The 24,809-nt window shown below is 37.0% G+C and overlaps 1 protein-coding gene across 2 annotated transcripts; it reads left to right on the top strand.

The window, feature by feature from the left end:
* Positions 1-4,423: 4,423 nt before the first annotated feature.
* LOC131168623 (uncharacterized) lies at positions 4,424-18,606 on the top strand. Of its 2 annotated transcripts, XM_058128205.1 has the most exons (4): positions 4,424-4,985; positions 16,285-16,721; positions 17,632-17,887; positions 18,081-18,606. In XM_058128205.1, the coding sequence occupies exons 1-4, from the start codon at positions 4,532-4,534 to the stop codon at positions 18,230-18,232; spliced, it is 1,299 nt and encodes a 432-aa protein (XP_057984188.1). In that variant the 5' UTR covers positions 4,424-4,531; the 3' UTR covers positions 18,233-18,606. The 2 variants fall into 2 exon arrangements, with proteins under 2 accessions (XP_057984188.1, XP_057984189.1); XM_058128206.1 differs by lacking the exon at positions 18,081-18,606 and having other exon boundaries at positions 4,430-4,985; positions 17,666-17,881.
* The last annotated feature ends 6,203 nt before the right edge of the window (positions 18,607-24,809 follow it).

Below are 24,809 nucleotides of genomic sequence, written 5' to 3'. Positions count from 1 at the left end.
TGTGATAATGACTTATTTGGATTGACTTGTTTTTTTTGGTGGGAGGGTGTGTTGACCAATCCCATACCACATATATGGGCTAAGTAGTATCCTTTCTTCTCCAATCTATAGCACTAGAGTATTGCACTAAACATGGGCTAAGAGTCCTTAGCCTTGCATAACCCACCAAAATGAAAATAGTCTAAAGGAATATTTAATTTAGAAAAATCTCAATGAGACATGTGGAACCACCATGGAATGATGATGCTTATATAAACTAATTATCTTTAAGCCATCCACTAATTTGCAGCTCAAACTATTGTCTTAACTTTTTAATTGAACTAGTTATTGAAAAACCACCTATAACTAATCTGAAAATATTTCTCAATAGAACCCCAAATCAAGGTGCATGATCAGGACGAAATAAAGCACCACCCACATCCATTCACTCAAGCTTTTAACATTGGAGGATTTATCAAGAACTTGAACTCCAATCACCTCGTTTTTATTAAACTAGGTACACAAAAAGACAAATTGAAGTTCTTGTTAAAATCGACATTATGCACATATACGCATGCATATATCGGAAGGCCTCGACTAAAAATAAGTGCAATGTAATTTCCATTTATTGCTTTTCATAACTTTCATAACCTTAGGAAAAGTTGGAGATAACAGGTACCCTTCCATATGACTATGCACGTAATGTTTAGGTAATTATCATGTTAGAGCAACTACCATCCTTTTTAGTTATAAAATAGGTGATTGCCATGTTTGAGCAGCACCATTTTTTTCAGTCAGGTGATTTTTATATATTTAGAAAAATAAGAATAGAAGTTGAGATATTCTTGATATACCCCAAATATATCACTTACCATAAATCCAAAGGAGACTAGAACCCAACATTGATGAGAGTAATTACCACATAAGTCAACTGCTCAGGTAGAGCAATTGACGCCAGCTCTATGATGACTAGAACAATCTATGCCAACGTTATAACAACCGGAGCGATTCACACTAGCGCCATAATTTGCTAATAAATGGCACATCACCCTTGGGTCAAACTCCATCACTATAAATGAGGATTCAGAGAAGAGGCTAAGGTATCTCATTATAAATTCTACTTTACTATTGCATAAAAAACCTCTCAAGCCAATCCCTGACTTAGGCATCGGAGCGATCCCCCGGAGTACGCCCCGGGTCCTTCAAGTCTTGCTTATTTATCTCTTTTTAGGTGGTCGTGATCAGGGATCGTGAAGGTCATTCAATTTTTGGTTACAACAGTTGGCGCCGTCTGTGGGAACTTCTTGAGAGGTTTTCTCTTTCAATCCTTGATCATGACTACATCAGATAATTGAAGGTCGATGCATTGGCTCAATTAAGATCGTCTAAAATGCCACCATCCAACACCTAGATGTACTCGACGCCGTCCGATCCATCGCCAGTTGGGACCCTACCCAGTGCAAACTTTTCATTCGAGGAATTGGATGGGACACTACCATCAAGAACCTCCACAATCTCTTCTCCACCTACAGTGACCTCGAAGAGGCCGTCACGATTCTTAGCAAGGTCATTGGGAAAAGTAAAGGGTACGAGTTTATTACATTCAAGCATGTCAATGGCGCTTTACTCGTGTTGAAGGAGCCAAGTAAGAAAATTGACGGACGAATAACTGGGACCCAGCTTGCGATATTGGGAAATTCCGAATCTAATACCAATCTGACTACAATTGATGTTTTATGCACAAGATTTATGTAGCCATCATGCCTATTCTCAAGGTATGATTTTTTTTCCATCATACAATAATAATTCTAAAAAAAATAAAATAAATAGATGCCACAGTTTCAACGCTTGAAGAGCTCCACCTTAATGGCTAATAATAATTAATAGGATGTTCAAGATATTTAATTGATTGAACAGTGACCTATGCACTAAATGCATAGTGGGGTCATGACAGCTACACTGTCAATCAAATAAACAAAGCCAAGCTTTATAATTTCAATGGGTTAGCCGAATGCACCATGGGATCAGCAATAATGACTCTTGCACATTCATGTGCACTAAACAATGCTCTAAATAGTGAATTTGAAATTACAATTGGAAATTTGAGTTGAAATTGCAATGCACACTGAAATTGTAGCAACTGCAATCGGCAAAACCCCAAATAGCAAAACTGAGCTTCTTAGTGACATTCAGTCAAGCACCTAGAGCCCAATTAGCTGAATAATCCACACCATAATCAAAACAAACAGTAACAAAATCACCGTCGTCAATGGTAGACATCTCGCAGATCTCAATCTTAAACTTTAATCTGCCACTGCACTCACAACCTCATCCAACATGGGACTCACGAATCAACTGGGATACAGTCGAATAATCTGAGTTTATAGACCCCACATATGACACATACAACACAAAAATAGTCTACGAAATCTATAACATTGCACGCTTACTTGCAGCTCCCTTTGCCACAAATGATCAAACACTTTGTGCATACACATCCAAACCCTTTGAAACAAATCCATCCTGAACCAATTAAGAATCCTAACTGATATTGAAAGTAATAGAACTCACATCTTTAACCCCAATGAAATCAAAATTGCAAGAACCTGTTGAATTGAACAACCATCCCGGCATCATAAATTATCAAAATGTTACTGAAGATATAGCCCAAAAAATGAGCACAACTCATTAGGTAAGGAAGAATCGGCCCAACTGAGCTAGAAAACTACCCAAAAAATGAGCACAACTCATTAGATAAGGAAGAATTGGCCCAACTGAGCCAGAAAATTACCCAAAAAATGAGCACAACTTATTAGGCAAAGAAAAATTGGCCCAACTGATGAGCAACGCTCGTGAGACCAGAAGACTGCCCAAAAAATGAGCACGACTCATTAGGCAAGGAAGAATCGACCCAACTGACGAGCAACGCTCGTGAGGCCATAAGACTGCCTAAAAAATGAACACATCTTATTAGGCAAATAAGAATCGGTCCAACTGACGAGCAACACTCTTGAGGCCAGAAGACTGCCCAAAAAATGAACACAACTCATTAGGCAAAGAAGAATCGGCCCAACTGACGAGCAATGCTCGTGAGGCCCAGAAACAACCCAAAATATAAGCATAGCTTATTATGCCAGAAACGACAAAAAAGAAGAGCACGACTCATGAAGCCACAAGCAGTCCAAAATGCCTCAAGAAGAGCTGCTCGACAAAAATAAAAATAAAAATACAACTTTCGAACTTTGGAAGCCAGCCTTTAAAATTCGAAACTGAAGGGGGGACAACTGATATACCCTAAATATATCACTTATCATAAATCCAAAGGAGACTAGAGCCCAACATTGATGAGGGCAATTACCACCTAAGTTAACTGCTCAGGAAGAGCAATTGACGCCAGCTTTATGATGACTAGAACAATCTATGCCAACGTTATAACAACCGGAGTGATTCACACTTGCACCATAATTTACTAATAAATGACACATCACCCTTGGGTCAAACTCCATCACTATAAATGGGGATTCAGAGAAGAGGTTAAGGTATCTCATTCTAAACTCTACTTTACTGTTGCATAAAAAACCTTTCAAGCCAATCCCTGACTTAGGCATCGGAGCGATCCCCTATAGTACACCCCGGGTCTTCCAAGTCTTGCTTATTTATCTCTTTTTAGGTGGTCGTGATCAGGGATCGTGAAGGTCGTTCAATTTTTGGCTGCAACAATTCTTATTCGAGATTTGTAAATTCAAGTATTGTGAAGGGTGGGAAGGAATATAAGATAATAGATGAACTACTTCCCGTTGTGTAGTCCAGTACCGTATGAGTTTTCCAATGACTAAAATAAATTATAAATCAAATATTTAAGTATTAGGTGCACAATAAAAAAGGGTTTTATTATTTTACATCTGTTTTATAATTTCTTAAAAATTAATTAAAATAAAAAACTTCAAATATGAAAGTTTTCTCTTTACTCTCACCATGTGTGTATATGCATATTAATTTTAGAAAGAGCTTATTTATATCAAAAAGACATTCTTAAAAAGCAATAAGCCTGATTTGCTAAGCACTTCAAAACTTTTATTGCTGAAGAATTAAATAGCAGTGATTATTGGAATTATCATTATTTATACGTTAAATCAAGTAAAATTAACTGGCAAATCACAACTTTGATCACGCCCCAGCATCAACTCTCATGATAAGACTCAGACGCTGTCGTTTTGTAATTACTAATTTGTCAACGTAAAAAATGCAGACCAAATGGAGCCGAGCCAACTCCCCCATAATTGAAAACTTGCTGGAGGGCGGGAAATATGCCACTGGCTCACCGGTCAAACAATTGAACGCTTGGATGCGCGGCCTCATCTGCTCCCATGCACCTCATTCCCACACTACCACCTACTCGTCTCTCTCTTCTCTCTCTTCTCTCTCTCCCCCTACTCTGCTTCTTACATTCTGTTGACTGTCAAGTCCTGATGGGGGTGTGAGCTCTGATCCTTTCTCTTTCTCTCTCTCTCTGCTCATTTCAGGAGAAGCCCTAGTTTTCTTTTTCTCTAGAATGTGGCAAGTTCTGGTCGCTGCAGCAGTAGCAGGATCGGGGCTCTTTGCGAAGCATCTATTCAACGCCGATGGCAATGGCGATTCTGCCACCGATGCTGCTCCGGAACAGAGCCGGCAGCGCGAGCGTTGCAGGAAGCGAGTACGTCGCGGCAAGTCCTCAAACCTCGAAAGTTTGATCCCCTGCATTCCTGCCGAATCCAACGATTTGAGTTCTGACAAGCAAGGTTCTGCAACGGGAGAAGATGCAATCTTTAGGTTTTCGAGTGAAGGGTCTTCGGATCAAACTGGGGTTCGGTCTGGCGGTAAGAAGACGCGCAAAAGTAAGGAAATTGCGCGTGGATTTAAGAAAAGAGTTGGGGTTCAGAAGCTGGAGAGGAGATTCTCTGTTTCCTTAAAGAGAAGGAGAACAGGCAAGAGTGCGAGTGCAAAGTGTGGTTCTTCGTCCTCCAAAGGTTGGATTCTTGTTGGCATATGCTCCCTTTGTTTTCTGAGAAAATATTGGCCAAACTGAAAAAGCATTTTGAATTTTTTTCCCTCCCTGGTTGGAATGCAGTAGATTGAGTAGCTTGGTTGTGTGTTATTGGCCTTCCATGTCCATTATTTGTTTTAGGCCTTTATGCGTTTTGACTTTTGATCCAGATATTTTTCCTCTGCAATTTTTGTCTAGTATGGTTTATTTTTCCTGCCTTGAGTGTTTTAGTTGTATGTGCTGCCTACACTTACACAGACTGCACAATTATGATTTCCAACCAGCTTTTGTGTTCTGGGATCACCGTGAACATTCTAATCAACACATTTATAAACTATCTACAATATGTATATGAATGTATGGTACATGTTTTTGTAGTTAGTTGACAGAAATACTTTTTTTGCCTAGGCTTCAATCATCCATATGCTGCTTAGATTCTCAAATGTATCAGAGTAAGTCTAATGGATTAAAATTTCTAGGATTTGAATGGAGAGAAGTGATGATTAATATTTAATAATATGAATTTGAACATGAATGGTAAAAATATTATCAGAAGCATCAGGAAAATATTTCATGGAGATTTTTCATGTTCAAATTTCCCAGACAATTTTCGAGGCAATCACCTCTATGCCAACACTTAAGTTACATTTGTTGGAGCCGGAGGAGCCCATGGGTGGGTTTGATACACATCAGTGAACACCAACTTGACCCAAAAGTTTAGATCTATTGGTTTTGAGCCCAACCATGTATATAATCACCCATCATTCACTCAAATTTTCCAATGTGGGACAAATTCACAAGTGGAATTCTCAACAATCTCCCCCTCACTTGTGAGTTCCAATTGCTCCCCCTTGAACAGAAACCATCTCCACAGTTGCTCAAGTGGGCCTTCCCATTGGCGCCTTATGTGCCTCGGATTGCATTCCATGTGCCTCCGAACCAATCTTACCTCCCACTTTTTGACCCTATTCGGATCCATCCCAGGCCTAGACGATCTTTATTGGCCTCGGTCACACATTTGGTTTTTCAACTGTTAGCACGTTAGGAAAATTAGTTTTACGTTTCAACTTTTACGATGTCATTCAGCTAGAATTACGAACCGTCGACTTTGATGCAATTTGTTATCACCAAAAGAGCCCATGAGTGGGTTTGATACACATGGGTTAACACCAACTTAACCCAAAAGTTTAAGCCTATTGAGTCTTGAGCCCAATCATGTATATAAGCACCCATCATCCACTTAAATTTTTCAATGTGGGACAAACTCACAAGTAGAATTCTCAACAACATTAAGAATAGAAATGTCATGATATAAGGGTTGATAGCTCATAGCTTACAAAAGATGTGTTGTCATCATAAAGCAAATAACAATGCAAAAGTTTTTATTAATCCATCACATGAAATAGAAAAGAAGGCTGTGCATGTTTTGGTGGCTAAAGTTTGTGGTACCGGACATCTTGGTCATGCCAAACTTGTTTTCTCTTTTGTTGGCAGTTTGATTCAATGTTTTAAAAGGCAAAGGTCTAAGGCGAGGCGTTCTAACCCTCAAGAGGCAAGGCATAAGCCTAAAGATGTCGGGGCGCAAGCCTTTTAAGATTTATTTATTTTTTGATAAAAATATGTAAATAAATTACATATATTTTACAACAAAATACTTGTTAATAAAGTAAAAAATATAATGTAAAAAACATCAAATATAATTTGCAAACTCCTTGTTGGGCAACCAAAAATTGTTGACTATAGTTCATTACATAAATCATGACAAGAGATAGCTATAACATTACAAAATTAAAATTATTTTCAAGATCTAAGATGCATCTCTCAATTATTTTGGAAAAGTTGAGGTTCAAGAGTTTTAGAAATCCGTCATATTATGACATTCCTTTTATATATACAAGGAGTTAAAATTTTGGGCAAATCTAATTTGAGATTCTCATGCCCAAAATGAATAAGCCTCAACTAAAAAGGCGCAAAAGGTGTGCCTTTTGTACTAATGTTTAAGCCTTAGTGCATACTGAGTTAGCCTTTTTGGGATTTGGCATTTTGGGTTGAGCCTCAAGGCATTTTAAACTTGGTTTGCCTTGAGTGAGCCTCAAGGCGAGTCTTGATTGAGCCTTTTAAACATTGGTTTTACTAGTTGTCCTATAGAAACCTGCAGCAACACTTGCTAATTTTTTTTTCCTTTCTTCAAACCAAATTCTTTATCCAAATGGAGCCCCATTGAAAAGAACAATTGCAAAGGAAGAAAATGCAAAAGGTAGCGTAATCTGTAGGATACATATCCCAAAGGATATGTCCCACATGAATGATATGGGTCCCACATGTAGGGTATATGTCCCATATGATAAGGATATGAATGGTTATATGGGTTAATTAAAGGGTTAGCTTATTTAATATGAGAAATTAATGGTGGAAGTTTGAAGGGTATTCCTATATTTTATATATATATTAGCTATTGTTATGGGGAGTAGCTGTTAGGGCAAGAAAACATCAAGTTAAGTTAAGGACAAGAGAGCTAAAGAAGAGAAAGGAAAAACTAAGTTCATAAGCTCTAAGGGTTAGCTGAATGGTGATGTTGGCTGTAAGGTAAAGGAAAGGAAGAAGAAATGCATATAGGAAATTGTCCTCTCTCTGCCTCTACTTCTTTAATCATCAAGAGATCCCATAGATTTGGTGAAGGAAGGAAAGAGAAGGAGGAAAAGTGGGAGAAACGATTTCTACGGCTTCTCTGGGTGTTCTTCTCGATCGATTTAATATGACTGATTTTGGTATGTGAAGTTTATGTTATGGTTTATTTATTTTCCGCATAAAAGGTAAAATAGATATGAAGTTCATGATAATTGAAGATCCTTGGCTGCAGTATATTTATGAAAATTTTCTTGCATGTGGTATCAAAGCTAAGGTTGAAATTATCATAATCTTCCTTTCATGATAAAGATTGTTTCTTTTAACTCTTTACGATCCTGTTATGGGTTCGTATGAAAATTTGTGTTCATGATATTTTCTGAAATCGAACTGAAAAATTCATATGATAAATGATTCCTGAAAATATATATGATATTTGATGGATTTATGGGGTTTTTTTGTTGGTCTGAAAATTTTCTTACATGCACACCGTTGACGGTTTTCCCCTATATAGTGATACTAAAGTGGGACTGCTGAATGATATGCATGCAAATTATTGTATTACTTGATTAATTATGGAACACTCACATGTTATGCATGCATAAGCTAGAGAATTTTACATGAAAGTAAGTTGGTAAAATTCATATATTGGGGAATTGATTATCTGCTGTAAATTATGGATTAATTTTGTTGAATAAGGAATTAATCAATGTTTCTATTATGGTTAGCATGTTGTCACCAAAGTGATCTTGCTGAGAAAAGTTGTAAATGTTGATTGAAATATAATTTGGTAAAAAATTATAACAGAATGGTTATTTGAATATTATGACTGGCCCAAAGGTGCACCAACTTTCAAATAATCATTAATTTAATCAAGATAATTGAAGAATGGTAGTGAGATTGAGATGCTTGCCCAAAGGTGACAGACCAGTCGAACTTTATAAAGGTTATCAATTATGCCTGGGTGAATGAAAATCACTATTAAAAGTAAATGTAAAGTGTTAGTATATTGCATAAGTTGATTCAAAGATTGAACGCAATTTACTAATGAAAAGTTTAAACTCAAAGTATTAATGTAGTGAGCATTTTGTGTTATTGTAGTGTGTGTTCCTGTTTCATTGCATTCGTTGGCTTCTTCTGTTCCGATCTTCAATGAGACAAATTTTTCTGACTGGAATGAGCAGATTTAGTTTCACCTTAGTGTTCTGGATTTGGAATTAGCTCTGCGAATGAATAAACCGGCTACTATTACTGATGCCAGTAGTTCGGAACAGCGAGCTTTGTATAGGTTATAGGAAAGGTCGAACAGATTAAGTATGATGTAAATGCGGATGTGTATAGCAAATAATATTAAATCAACACTCCCTCAACTAGAAAATACAAAGGATTATCTTAAGGCAGTGGAGGATAGATTTCGTTCAGCTGATAAGTCCCTTGCAGGAAGGTTGATGGCTGAACTAACTACAATGAAATTTGATGGTAGTAAAGGAATGAATGAACATGTCCTAGAAATGACTAATCTTGCTGCTAGACTTAATACTCTAGGAATGAATGTTCATGAAAGCTTCCTTGTTCAGTTTATTTTGAACTCTTTGCTTCCGTAGTACGGGCATTTTCAGATTCACTATAACACAATTAAAGAAAAATGGAATGTGAATGAATTGGCAAGCATGTTAGTTCAAGAAGAGGCAAGACTCAAACAACAAAGACAACATTCAGTAAATGCCATGAGTTATGCATCTGGAAGTAAAGGAAAGAAAACAAAGAAATGTTAAAAGAAAGATCCATTGAAGGTGGCGAGTACTTCGTATGGTGGTGAGGCTCACAAGAAGGAACATTATGGTCTTAAGTGTTACTTTTGTCGTGGCTATGGGCATTTAACGAAAAGTTGCCCGAAACGTAAAGCATGGTTCGAAAAGAAAGGTAAGCTTTTAGCTTATGTATGTTTCGAATCAAACATGACACAAGTTCCTTCTAACACTTGGTGGATTGACTATGGTTTTACCATTCATGTTTCCAATTCGATGTAGGGATACCTTACGATCCAGAGCATAAAGGAAAATGAACACATGATAGTCTTGGGGAATGGAAATCAAGTGCTTGTTATGAGTGTTGGAATTGTTCGGTTATATCTAGAATCGGGTCATTGTTTAGACCTGTTTGATACTTTTTATGTTCCAAATATTTTAGGAACTTAATTTCCATGTCCAGATTAGATAATGACGGTTATGGTCTGTAGTTTGAACATAAAGGTTTTCGTCTTATGAAAGATAACTTATATGTTGGCTCTGGTGTTTTGCATAAGGGGTTGTATAAATTTAATCTTAATGAAAAGTTTGCTAAAACACTCCTCACTCTGGATCATAATGTTGGAACTAAATGTAGTAGAATTAATGAAAATTCTTCTTTCTTTTGGCATAAAAGACTGGGTCATATATCCAGGGAAAGAATGGAGAGATTAGTAAAGGATGGGGTTCTCACAAACCTTGATTTTACTGATTTCGATGTATGTATTGATTGCATTAAAGGAAAGCAAACTAAACATACAAAGAAAGGAGCCACAAGAAGTGGAAATCTACTAGAAATTGTTCATACTGATATATGTGGACCTTTTGACTCACCCTATTTAGGTGGAGCAAAGTATTTTATCACCTTTATTGATGATTTTTCACGGTATGACTATATCTATTTGTTGCATGAAAAGTCTCAGACAATCGATGCTTTAAAGGCATATGTTGCTGAAGTAGAGCGACAATTAGATAGGAAGGTGAAAATCATTAGATCTGATAGAGGTGGTGAGTATTATGGTAGGTATCATAATTAAACAATGTCCAAGACCATTTGCTAAATTCCTAGAGCAGCATGGTATTTGTGCTCAGCACATAATGCCTAGTACGCCTCAGCAGAATGGTGTAGCTGAAAGGCGGAATTTTACTCTTATGTAAATGGTTAGGAGTATGTTGAGTAATTCCTCAGTACCCATTTCATTATGAATGGAAGCCCTTAAAGCAACAGTGTATGTGCTCAATTGGGTTCCTAGCAAGGCAGTTCAGAAAACTCCTTTTGAATTGTGGACGGGAAGGAAATCGAGTTTAGGGCACTTTCATGTTTGGGGTTGTCCAGTAGAGATTAGAGTTTATAATCCAAATGAAAGTAAATTGGATTCTAAGACTGTGAGTGGGTACTTTATTGGATACCCAGAAAAGTCTAAAGGGTATAGGTTTTATGGTCCTAACCATAGTATGAGAATAGTAGAAACCGGTAATGCAAAGTTCCTTGAAAATGGTGAAATCAGTGGGAGTGATATATCACGAAATGTGGTCATTAAAGAAATTCAGGTTCGTATACCGATATCTAGACCTTTAACAGACATTGTTGTTCCTTTAGTTGTTGAAAGGCATGATAGCATTGAACAATAGTCTAATGATGTATCACTTTGCAATGAAAATGTCACCATTGAGCCAATTGCAGAACAATCATCAGAAATAGTATTAAGGAGATCTCAAAGAGTTAGGAAACCAGCTATTTCTGATGATTATCTAATATATCTGCAAAAGGCTGATTATGATTTAGGAACTAGTAAGGATTCGGTTACGTTTTCACAAGCCATTGAAAGTGATGATTTTGAAAAGTGGATCAATACCATAAATGATGAGTTAAAATCTATGGAACAGAATAAAATCTGGGACATCGTTGATTTGCCTGAAGGGTTTAAAATAGTTGGGTGTAAGTGGGTCTTTAAGACCAAACACGACTGTAATGGTAACATTGAACGATATAAAGTTAGACTTGCAACAAAGGGTTTGACTCAGAGGGAAGGTATTAATTATAAATAGACTTTTTCTCCTGTGTCTAAAAAAGACTCTCTAGAATCATAATGGCTTTGGTGGCTCATTTTGATTTAAAGTTGTACCAAATGGATGTGAAAACTACTTTTTTAAATGGGAATTGAGATGAAGAGGTATATATGGATCTTCTTGAAGGTTTGATGATTGAAGGAAAGGAGCATATGGTTTGCAAATTAAAGAAATCTATATATGGACTTAAACAAGCTTCTAGGCAATGGTATTTTTAGTTTCATGATACCATCACAACCTTTGGATTTAAGGAAAATACTGTTGATCGGTGTATATATCTAAAGGTTAGTGGGAGCAAGTTTATCTTTCTAATTCTATATGTTGATGATATTTTACTTGCTAGTAGTGATCTTGGTTTGTTAAAAGATACCAAGAGATGTATTTCTATGAACTTTGAAATGAAAGATACGGGTGAGGCAACTTATTTGATTGGAATGGAAATATTCCGAGATAGATCACTTGGACTGTTAGGGTTGCCTTAGAAAGGATATATTAATAAAGTTGTAGAAAGATTTCATATGGTTGATTGTAAACCAACTCCTGCTCCTATTTGTAAAGGGGACAAGTTCAGTGCAAAGGATTGTCCACAGAATGAATTAGAAAAGAAAAGTATGGAAAATATTCCTTTTGCATTTGTTGTTGGAAGTTTGATGTATGTGCAGACTTGTACGAGACCAGATATTAGTTTTGCAGTTGGGATGCTCGAGAGGTACCAAAGTAATCCCGGAATGAAGCATTGAAAAGCTGCAAAGAAAGTCTTGAGGTACTTAAAAGGAACTAGACACTATATGCTCACGTATAGGAGAACAGATCAGTTGGAGGTGGTTGGCTACTCTGACTCAGATTTTGCTGGACGCATTGATAATCGAAAGTCAACGTATGGTTATTTGTTCCTATTAGCTGGAGGAGCAATATCATGGAAGAACACCAAATAGACTATCATAGTAGCATCTACTATGGAAGCTGAATTTGTGGCGTGCTTTGAGGCCACGATTCAGGCTTTGTGGTTGCGGAACTTTAACTCGGGACTTGAGATTGTCGATAGTATAGCCAAGCCGTTGAAGAATTTATTGTGATAATTCCACAGCAGTCTTTTTCTCCCAAAATGACAAATACTCTAATGACGCTAAGCATAGGGAATTAAAGTATGTGGCCGTTAAGGAGGAAGTTCGGAAATAGACAATGCTTATAGAACATATAAGAACTGAGCTCATGATAGCAGATCCTTTAACGAAGGGATTGACACCAAAGACATTTAAAGAATATGCTGATCACATGAGTCTTTGTTGTAATCTTTGATGTATGATAGTGGATCTTTATGGTTGTTCTATAACATGTATAATGATATCATTAAAAGTGTTTCTAAACATTATTTCTGTTTACCATCATTTATGTAATTATGGAAGATGGATTACTATTAAACAGAAATGGTCTTTGACAAAGACATTACAGGGACAGTATGGTAACTTCCTATTATGGATCATAGTTAAATAGTTTAGTAGTATTGTGGTACATGGAAGGGAAGATGTCGCTTTAATGATATTTACCGCCATGATTCGTGCTAATGGGTTGCTTAATTATGATATTATGGTAATCTCATGAAAAGTATAAATAAGCTAATATTTTGTCCACATTATGGTTATTTATTAATTCATATTAATATCATTCATATGGGCCAAGTGGGATAATGTAGGATATATATCCCGAAGGATATGTTCCACATGAATGATATGGGTCCCACATGTAGGGTATATGTCCCATATGATAAGGATATGAATAGTTATATGGGTTAACTAAAGAGTTAGCTTATTTAATATGATAAATTAATGGTGAAAGTTTGAAGATATTTCCTATATTTTATATATATATATTAGCTATTGTTATGGGGAGTAGCTGTAAGGGCAAGAAAACATCAAGCTAAGTTAACGAAAAGAGAGCTAAAGAAGAGAAAGGAAAAACTAAGTTCATAAGCTCTAAGGGTTAGCTGAATGGTGATGTTGGCTATAAGGTAAAGGAAAGGAAGAAGAAAGGCATATAGGAATTTGTCCTTTCTCTGCCTCTACTTCTCTAATCATCAAGAGATTCCATAGATTTGGTGAAGTAAGGAAAGAGAAGGAGGAAAAGTGGGAGAAACGATTTCTATGGCTTCTCTAGGTGTTCTTCTCGATCGATTTAATATGACTGATTCTGGTGTGTGAAGTTTATGTTATGGTTTATTTATTTTCCGCATAAAAGGTAAAATAGATGTGAAGTTCATGATAATTGAAGATCCTTGGCTGCAATATATTTATGAAAATTTTCTTACATAATCCTTTTATTGCTTAGCCAATCCTAGCTTATGGGGAGGTTCTAATCAATCTTATACCATTTAAATGGGCCAATTATATCACATACATGTGTTGTGCCAAACATAGGCTAAGGGTGCGTAGCCAAGCCTAGTGTCGCAATCCTACATTCATGAGTGTGTACTTAGAAGATTTTGGCCATCTAAAGATGGTTTAGGCTTCAATCTTGTGATGCACCTTTATGGGACAAATCTTGAGGCCCAATGGACTAAACCAAGCAATACTTCACCGGAGTTGGGTTAGGACAATTATATATATTTTTTTGGAAAGAGCCGGAAGCCACCCACATAGCGGTCTCGTCCCAAGTTTATTAATAACCCTCACTTATGGCGGAGGAATACCGTGGTTATAAAAGGATACTTGGGCTTACATAATAACCAATAAAACACCCCACACATCAAACCAAATAAAAGAAGAAAACAAACCTATACGAATACCAAAAGGAAACCAACTAAACATACCTCATATAAGCCATACCCATCTTATCCAATTTATATAAACCTTTGATAATTCTAGGAAGTTGACTACTATTTGTAAACAAAATATTCCTCCTCATGACACGTTGTCGAGCCAAAGCATCTGTCACTTTATTCCCTTCTCTATACCAATGATTTATAGAAAATTCTACTCCCTCCAACGATATCAGATTTACATTTAGTATCAAAGTTACCTCAAGGATATTGCCATGTGGGTGGATCCTACACAAAGGTGTAGGTCTCATATAGAGGCATAGCCTACTCTTACAATAGCGTCAAATCAATTGAGGGAGATTGTCATGATCCCACATTGGGCATGTACTAAGAAGCTTTTGGCTATGTAAGAATTGTTTAGGCTTAGACTTTGTGATGCGCCTTTTATGGGACCAAACCGTGAGGCTGATGGACTTAAGTGGATAATGCCTCAATGGAGTTGGGAAGCCATTACACCTAGCAAGCCAAGCTAGTAAAACAAATGCATGTGAAATGACAATCCTAGATTTCACTTTGGGAATGCGTACTCCTATCATATTCCATGTTGGGTGGAATAACACAAGCTTTTGAATGAATGACCTTTTGTGAAAAATAAAAAATAAAAAATAAATAATTGATTGTGTTCCTATATAACTTATATTACATTCCCACATTATTCCATTTTATTCTTAGCCATAGAATTATATGAACTAAATGTAACCTTATAGGCTTAATAGTGCTTACGGACTAGTCCTTAGCTAGAATTCAGTCTCTCAAATGATTATATTCGTATGTAGTTTATATTACATTCCCATATTATTCTGTTTTATTCCTAACCATAGAATTCTATGAACTATATGTAGCCTTATAGGCTTATGGTGCTTATGGACTAGTCCTTAGCTAGAATTCTATCACTCCAATGATTATTGGATTGAAGGGCTTATGGGCATTGTGGTTATGCTTCTTCTTGGAGATGGTTGACACTGCAAATTGTGCAAAGGTTTGCCCTCATAACGTGTGATTTAAGCAATATGGTTAAAAGTAAATAGTTCCCACGAGGGGCAACTGTTCAAGACCTTTACATTTTCTTTCTTTATGCAATGTACAGGGTGCTCTTCTTGCTGAAGCATGGTTTTAAGTTTCATTCGGTCAATAAATTTGAATATTGTTAATTATACATAATTACATATTAGCTACCAATTAGTATTGTGTTGATGGCAAAATAATCATTGTATAATTCAGTCATATAAACATATCAATTAGCATTAGACTGTGAAACTATCGTGTAAAAAAGAATGATGTTATAGCAATATACTCCAACATACTATTGCTCAAACGCACAAAACTGAGACTTCTAAAACAATCAAAGTAACATGTCACTAATTTGTGTCGTATGAACATGTAATCTGAAACCAACTGCTTCAACATATACCATAGTCCGTAGGTTTGCCCCCCTTGGTGGCTAGGGGGAGGGTTGCAATGGTTTTTTTGGGTGCTGTGGGGGTCATTGCCCATAATTTCTCCATAAAAAGGCTTAACAAAACAAGAATATTCTGTCATCTTATTCTACAATTTAGTTGATGAAATGCTGTCAATCTTCCCTGCATGTATGAGGCCATATGAAGAACTTCTCATATGAATGATGACTGCAATTTTTATACTATCAAACAGTTTTATTTCATAATTTTCATGTGAAAGTGGATGGAAGTTCAGAAACATGTTAACTAGCCAAATAGTTTCACTGATTTGTGGCTTTGCAGGTGTGGTTCTTTAAGAGATTCAGTTAATTCAAGTGCATCAACAGCACAATGTGATCAGCCAGATTGGTAGTAAATGTCTGGCTAGTCTTAATGATTCCTGGAACTAATGCACAAACGTCTGATTCACATCTATCTTGGTTTTATTAGTTTAATCGTCTTTAAATGGCAGGCCCCTAAGTGATTTGTTTGGCTTTTTTGTGGATGTATCAGTTTAGTATGTCATTTAATTTGTGTGATACTTTTTAGATAGCTCATTTTTTGGGGGAATCAGCGTTGGAATTATGTACATGATGTCGGCTGGGAAAGCTGAAATCAGTAAGCTTAACACAACTGTAGATGAGACTGCAAAAGTTGTTCAGGAACTAAAAGCGGAGCTTTACAAAAGAAAATCATCAAGCAATACGCATGCCTCAAGTTCTGTTGATGAAGTTCATGCAACAAAATTTAGGGACAAGAATATTGAGCCAGTGCATATTGAATCAAAGAGAGTTTCTAACAGTCTGAAGGACTCTGTTCTTCCTGTAAGTGAATGTGCAAGTAGTGTTCTTACTGAAGAGCCAGCACCAGAAATGCTAGAAATGGATCAGCTGGAAGCAGAGCTAGAGTCTGAGCTGCAAAAACTTCCTGGGTGCATTACTGAAGATCATGGCCTTGAAGGGATGAGATCATCAGGTTTTGGTGAGGTCAGCTTTTTCTAGTATTTGTACATCCCTTATAAAAAGTGACTTGTTACACAAAATATGCCCTGCTCATTCATCATCAGCAATCACTGGGTATTTTTCTTCAACCCTTGCCATTACCTTAAACCTAGCCCAAGTTTCTTGCCAACCACCCTGACATTGCATTATTGCAGCATGGGGCATGGCGGGATAAATGCTGGGAAAAATATCATGGTGATTGTGTTGTGTGCGTTATATAGGATTAATGTTTTTTTTTGGTCAACTTGATGCGGTTAATAAATGCATTTCACCCTGACACAAACAGGTCTTGTAATACCATTCACATTGTTCATTCTGTCATGGTACCTGGGTAAATCCATTTTTAAAGTTATCATGTAGATGGGCTATTCTAAAGAAATGAAACCATAGAGAAAATGAACCTGAAGTAGATGTTTTCAATTAGTCACTAAAGCCTGTCAAGTAATAAATTAAGCCTAGTTTTGACAGTTTAGGAATTGTAAATGCTTGGGTAACGGGGGTCTTGCGAGAAGTAGGACATACGGCCATTGGACTACTATTCATCAACCCAGAAGTTGGCACACCATCTGAATGTGCTCAAAGCGGATGATAGGGCTCATATTTATCTGTGGGCAAAGCTACATGGGTGCAATACCCCCTTTTGCTTCTTAAAGAATTAGTTAGTATTATGGTTCATGGAAACATTGAAAGAATAAATAAAATTATCCTCATGTCTGTTTCAATTTGGCCCCTCTTATTCTTCACCTACTATTAAGATTGCCCCAAGCTAGAAAATTCTAATCACAGTCTTGCTTGATTTCTGCGTTGCATGTTTTTCTTCTTTTATGATTCTCTTCCCAAAACTACAATATTGTTCCATGTTAACAAAGACACATGTCATGGATACTGCTTGCAGACTGAAGTTATATCTGGGGTGTGCTGTGAACCAGATGGCCAGACCTCTGATTGTCACCAATTCAATGGGGTGTCACCATCTGAACTGGATCAGAAACTGTCTCATTTGCTCATTGAGCAGCAAGGAAGCCAAATTGTGGAGTTGGAGTCTGAACTGCACCAGGCTCACTCCAAACTCCATGACAAGGAAGCCGAGCTTCAGGCACTGAAGGACTGCGTTCGACGCCTCACTGCTTTCACTCTTTCTAGTGTCTCAGGCAGGATTTCCCCTCTTCCTTTCATTTCACCCCCATTATCATAATTGGTTCTTTGATTGCTGCAAGTTGCTTGTAGAATCACTCTATGATTTTTGAGCTCAAGATTTATTTATTTATTTGATCGGCAGGCTTTCTTATGAAAACCCTGTGCTGTTTTTGATACGACATGACATTGTTTTGTTTTGTTTCTCAGAGGATGAAGCTGAGGGTCAGGCGGAGCAGGACATCAGCAGCGATCAAAGCAGCAGCTACAACAAAATGGGACCTGCCGATTCAAAGACATCGTCGGTAGTGGGAATGAAAAGGGCAATAGATTTTGAATCATGCAGTTATGTGGTACGATGACACCTTCATGTGGAAGTAAATGGGCAATTAGTGGGTTGCTGTCAGATCTTGCTGGCTCCGTAAGGTGGGTTGGTGGGTAGTGTCATCAGATCAGATGCCCATCAGATTCTAGCTAGGTACGCCCCCTGGGTGGTTCATGTACCCATAAATAATGCATCACCTCCTCTTTTTTATATGTTAAGTGTAGTTGCCGTTCTTCTCATAATATTAAGTTTTGCGTCCTTTTTTCTTTCATGCTGCCGTCTTAGTTTTAGTTTTCCAAAATTTTCATCCATTTGTCAGTTATAAATAATGGCATGATATGAAATGAGATGGAATTCATCTTTATAATTTTACATATTCACCAAATATGAATACGATTTTCATTTCATTCCTCTCTCTCTCTCTCTCTCTCTCTCTCTCTGTTCATGAGTTAATACTAAGACTAAAGCATATTCCAAACTAATTTTTACATGTCCAAAGCGCAGAAACAATCTCAATAAGACTGCATAATTTACCCTTTTTGATGCTTAGAAATACCAGTAATCTGAAAGGCTTGTTCACTTGCGTTAGATACATATAGGAAAAAAGTTTAGTGTCATGGGCTCATGTCATATGATACATGAAAAATTATTAGGTTAGATAGTTTAATTATATTATATTTTAGATAATTAATTATATATTTAGATTTTGATTTATTTTAAGTTATTTTAATTTTAAATTAAATAGTTAACCCTTGAATTAAAATTATTTAAAATTTAGAGGTATGATTGGTGATATATTTGCAATCCTTAATGAGAAATTATTCTACAAACTATGTCGGGGACTGCATTATGGGAGAGTAAATAAAAGAAATTATTTGGGGCTTGGGAAATAAAACTTCCATTCAACTGCATGCAGAGACACTAAAGAGTGATTTAGAATATGATGTGATTAGATTTTTTAATCACATCATATTATAGAGTGGAAATCGCGTGCTGCACTTATTCTTCTTATCATATTGTGAGGAGTTTTTATTTTTTATTTTTAATGAAAATGTTAAAAAAAAGAAAAAAAAAAAACACACACACACACACACACACATATAAGTGGGTAGGAGAAATATTATAGTTTTGAACTCAATTGATTTTTGAAAAGTTAATTGAGTATTTTTTTTTTTAGAAGTAAAAAGTTAATACAATTGACTTTTAGAAAGTTGATTTTGCATGGTTCTCCCCTTAGGCACTGGCATGCTTGCCCTGCGTAGAAAAAGAGAAAAAAAAAAAAAAAGCATAATTGATTTTCCAAAAGTTGATTATGAACAAACTTGCTCCTCGCTCTTTCCCAAGATAATTGCGTGAAAAAAAAAAAAAATATAAGTCAAAACCAACTTTTCAAAAGTCAGTTTTCATATGCACGTATGACTAGTAGGTAAACCTGTGCACGTATTCCCTAACGCTCCCTCCCCCCTAGCTACTCGCATGCCCCACCTCCCCCCACCCTGTCCTATTATCCTTCATCCTCCCACTTCCCATTCATTCTTTCACCCTGCTTCTTTCTTTTCCTTCTTTTTCCTTTCTCCTCTGGCCTCCCTCACCATCTTCAAGTGTTGCGTGAACTTGTCGCAGATTTATTCTTTTAACTGCTCTCTTTCTTAATTTGTGTTGAAAATTCAGAATGACGTCAAGTTCGTCAACTAACAAAGTTATGGTCTTATTATACATTGATGGTGAGATTATACATGGGTCGACTGGTATTGAGTATAGCATAGGGACAACGAAGGTGATTCGAGTTAGGAGGATGAAGTTAGAAAGTTTTAAATGGAAAATATATGAAGTATTAAATATTGATTCGAATGAGTACATGTTAGAATTGAGTTTGAAATATCTACAACAAGGGGGAGAAATTATTGTATATTGACATCCTAATAAAAGATGATGCAGATGTCCTAATTGCATTAGACCCGTAGAGTTCTTCTCTTGACGTGTATATAGTTAAGATTTTTATGAAAAGCATTCCTCGAAGCAGAAGTAGGGGTAGAGCTCTAACTGTGCAGAGGGAAGTATTTCTCCATCCTCAATCATATAATGAATACGACGTACAGGTAAATAAAGTGTGACTGTGAATTAGAGGAAAAAGGTGATTTAGAAGAGGATTTTGAAGAGCCAGACGTAGAGGTAAATAAAGTTGGTGGACCGAATGATTATGAGATTCAACAAGGAAGAAGTTGTCATGCCTCGTGCGTCCATAGCTATGGGTCAGGGATGAGTATGCGACGTGCCACAATTAGCGTACATGATCGAAGTTGAAACTGGTCATATCATAACTCAATTTGAAAGTTCCCTTGAGGGCACTCGATGGGATGGTGTCTCGAAATTTTGTAAGGGTATGATTTTTGACACAAAGGATGATTCGATCCACTTTGTGCGTGTTCACCATGCGCAAACACACTACAACTTCAAGATGATGCAATCCAACCAACCAACATGGGTGGTCAGGTGCAAGGCAGACGAGAGCTGCACTTGGAGGTTTCGTGTCTGTCAATGCAAAAAAGCATTGGCTCTTTAAAATTACATAGTACAGAAGGCCACATACATGCATCAATGAGACTCTCTCACAAGACCATCCACAATTGAAGTCGTCCTTTGTTGCAAATAAAATCATAGAAATTTCAAAAGGGATGCTAGTGCTTCGATTGCAACTTTGCAGTCACACCTAAAGTCAAAGTACTAATACCATGTATCCTGTAGAAAGGTATGACTCGGGAAGCAAATAACGGTTGCAATGGTTTTTGAAGATTGTGATCTTTCATATCAATGCTACCAAAGTGGATGCATGTTTTGTGTGAATCAAATTCTAATAGAAAGATCAAGTGGGTATGAAGAGAAATTCCTGATGCTAACAACTCTGCTATTTTGACATTTGTTTTTTTGGTCATTTACAGCATCAATTGAGGTATTTTGTCATTGTCTTCCAGTTCTTTGTGTGAATGGGACACACATATATGGAAAATATAAAGGTAAGTCGCTAATTGCAATGGCTTTGATGCAAACCAACAAATATTTCCTGTAGCATTCGCAATTGTTGAGGAGGAGAGTCTCCGAACATGGTTCTAGTTTCTTCAGTGCATTCGAGATGAAGTGGCTGACCACGATAATTTGTGTCTTATATAAGATAGACACCCTGGTATTATTGGTGTCCTTCATCATAATGCTGATTAGCAACCATCACGTGCACACCATAGGTTTTGCTTGGGTCGTGTTGTCAGTAACTTCACTAAGAGGGTGCATAATACCATACTGAAGCAGATGATTGAAATAGCTAATAGGGAACACCAAGTTAGGAAATTCAATAGTCTGATGGAAATGATCCTAACAAAAGGTGGACTAGCTTTGAAATCTTTTTTTGAAAAGATCTCTCTTCATATGCGGACGTAATGTCATGATGGTGGTCGAAGGTATAGAAACATGATCACAAATCTAGTTGAATGTTTTAATTTTGTTCTGAAAGGGGATTGTTCAGTATAGAAACATGCTAGACACGAGGTTATTAACTTTAATATTGAAAAGGGATTGTTCAGTATTCAAATTGCACTGTGCCATCCAAATAAAGGTCGAAATGTTTAAACCGTTGACATAAAGGGACGTCAGTTTGCATGTGGGAAGTGACAAAATATACACTACCTTTATTCACACTTGTTAGCTGTCTATGGCTTGAGGAGCTTGGAGTACAGTCGTTATGTTGACCCTTGTTTCATGATGATTGAGTATGCATTATGCTACATATGTGATGGACTTCATCCCCATCCTTCATGAAGAATATTGGACAGATTCAGTGACGCCAACATCTTACGAAAATCAACAATTGCTTAGGCAAAAAGGGCGACCAAAGAGTTCCAGATTGCATAACGAAATGGACGTACATGAGGGCAATAGGAGGATGCCCTACTACTGTAAGCAGAGACACTAACGGGTGATTTAGAATATGATGTGATTAGATTTTTTAATCACATCATATTATAGAGTGGAAATCACGTGCTGCACTCATTCTTATTATCATTTTGTGAGGAGTTTTTATTTTTTAATTTTTTTATGGAAATGTAAAAAAAAAAAAAAAAACACACACACACACACACACACACACACATAAGTGCGTAGGAGAAATATTATAGTTTTGAAATCAGTTGACTTTTGGAAAGTTGATTGAGTATTTTTTTAAGTAAAAAGTTAGTAGAATTGACTTTTGGAAAGTCGATTTTGCATGGTTCTCCTACTAAGGCACTGACACGTCTACCCTGCATAGAAAAGGAGAAAAAAAAAAAAACAAAAATAAGCATAACCGATTTGCCAAAAGTTGGTTATGAACAAACCTGCTCCTCACTCCTTCCCAAGATAATTACGCGGAAAAAAAAAAATTTAAATACAAGTTAAAACTAACTTTCCAAAAGTCAATTTTGACATGCACGTATGATTAGTAGGTAAACCCGTGCACGTATTCCCTAACTCTCCCTCCCCTTAGCTACTTGCGTGCCCCACCTCCCCCCACCCCGTCCTATATATTATCCTTCATCCTCTCACTTCCCATTCATTCTTTCACCTTACTTCTTTCTTTTCCTTCTTCTTCCTTTCTCCTTTAGCCTCCCTTACCACCTTCAAGTGTTGCGTGAACTTGTTGCGGATTTATTCTTGCAACTGCTCTCTTTCTTAATTTGTGTTGAAAAATCAAAATGACGTTAAGTTTGTCGACTAACAAAGTTATGGTCTTATTATACGTTGACGGTGAGATTATACATGGGTTGACTTGTATTGAGTGTAGCATAGGGCCAACAAAGGCGATTCGAGTTAGGAGGATGAAGTTAGAAAGTTTTAAAGGGAAAAGATATGAAGTATTAGATATTGATTCAAATGAGTACATGTTAGAGTTGAGTTTGAGATATGGAGAATTTATTGTGTATTGACGTCCCAATAAAAGATGATGCAGATGTCCTAATTGCGTTGGACTCGCAAAGTTCTTGTCCTGACGTGTATATAGTTAAGAGTTTTATGAAAAGCATTCCTCGAAGAAGAAGTATGAGCAGAGCTCTAACTGTGCAGAGGGAAGTATTTCTCCATCCTCAATCATATAATGAATACGATATTGTTGAGATGAGCGGACTATTCGATCACCTTTCACAGGTGACGACAACTTTGGATTTGAATGACATCCCTGATATATCGTTTCAGTTAGAATTCTTGTCAACAGAGTTTGGACGCGAGGAGGCTAATTTGCATGGATTTAATGTGGGGTGCAGTTTTCATCACAAACCACAACAATGAACTGGGTATAGGCATGACCAAAGTTCAGCTAGAGCTGTGTCTATACTAGACTTCCAAACAGTTCCATCCATTATTATGAATGAGAGGGAGGCATACACAGTCCAGCCAATACAACCTGATATAAAGTGTGATCGTGAATTAGAGGAAGAAGGTGATTTAGAAGAGGATTTTGAAGAGCCAGACATAGAGGTAAATAAAGTTGGTGGATCGAATGATTATGGGGTTCAACAAGGAAGAAGTTGTCATGCCTCATGCATCCATAGCTATGGGTCGAGGATGAGTACGCGACGTGCCACAATTAGCGTACATGATCGAAGTTGAAACTGGTCATATCATAACTCAATTTGAAAGTTCCCTTGAGGGCACTCGATGGGATGGTGTCTCGAAATTTTGTAAGGGTATGATTTTTGACACAAAGGATGATTCGATCCACTTTGTGCGCGTTCACCGTGCGTAAACACATTACAACTTCAAGATGATGCAATCCAACCAACCAACATGGGTGGTTAGGTGCAAGGCAGACGAGAGCTGCACTTGGAGGTTGCGTACCCGTCAATGCAAAAAAGCATTGGCTCTTTAAAATTACATAGTACAGAGGGCCACATACATGCATCAATGAGACTCTGGCAAGACCATCCACAATTGAAGTCGACCTTTGTTGCAAATAAAATCATAGAAATTTCAATAGTGATGCTGGTGCTTTGATTGCAACTTTGCAATCACACCTGAAGTCAAAGTACCAATACCATGTATCCTGTAGAAAGGTATGACTCGGTAAGCAAATAATGGTTGCAAAGGTTTTTGAAGATTGTGATATTTCATATCAATGTTGCCAAAGTGGATGCATGTTTTGTGTGAATCAAATTCTAATAGAAAGATCAAGTGGGTATGGAGAGAAATTCCTAATGCTAACAACTATGCTATTTTGACATTTGTTTTTTTGGTCATTTACAACATCAATTGAGGTATTTCGTCATTGTCTTCCAGTTCTTTGTGTGAATGGGACACACTTATATGGAAAATATAAAGGTAAGTTGCTAATTGCAATGGCCTTGATGCAAACCAAAAAATATTTCCTGTAGCATTCGCAATTGTTGAGGAGGAGAGTCTTCGAACATGGTTCTAGTTTCGTTAGTGCATCTGAGATGAAGTGACTGACCACGATAATTTGTGTCTTATATAAGATAGACACCCTGGTATTATTGGTGTCGTTCATCATAATGCTGATTAGCAAGCATCACGTGCACACCATAGGTTTTTCTTGTATCGTGTCGTCAGTAACTTCACTAAGAGGGTGCACAATA

Source organism: Malania oleifera, chromosome 11, assembly GCF_029873635.1.
Source record: "Malania oleifera isolate guangnan ecotype guangnan chromosome 11, ASM2987363v1, whole genome shotgun sequence".
In the NCBI taxonomy this organism is placed as follows: Eukaryota; Viridiplantae; Streptophyta; class Magnoliopsida; order Santalales; family Ximeniaceae; genus Malania; species Malania oleifera.
This window is presented reverse-complemented; position numbering and strand designations above follow the sequence as displayed.

What these genes read in the sequence shown, in the direction of transcription:
- LOC131168623 (XM_058128205.1), top strand. Translation starts at nt 4,532, where the DNA reads ATGTGGCAAGTTCTGGTCGCTGCAGCAGTAGCAGGATCGGGGCTCTTT. An exon ending in GATCATCAGGTTTTGGTGAG is followed by an intron (nt 16,722 to 17,631) that starts GTCAGCTTTTTC and finishes TACTGCTTGCAG; the next exon opens with ACTGAAGTTATATCTGGGGT. An exon ending in CACTCTTTCTAGTGTCTCAG is followed by an intron (nt 17,888 to 18,080) that starts GCAGGATTTCCC and finishes TTTGTTTCTCAG; the next exon opens with AGGATGAAGCTGAGGGTCAG.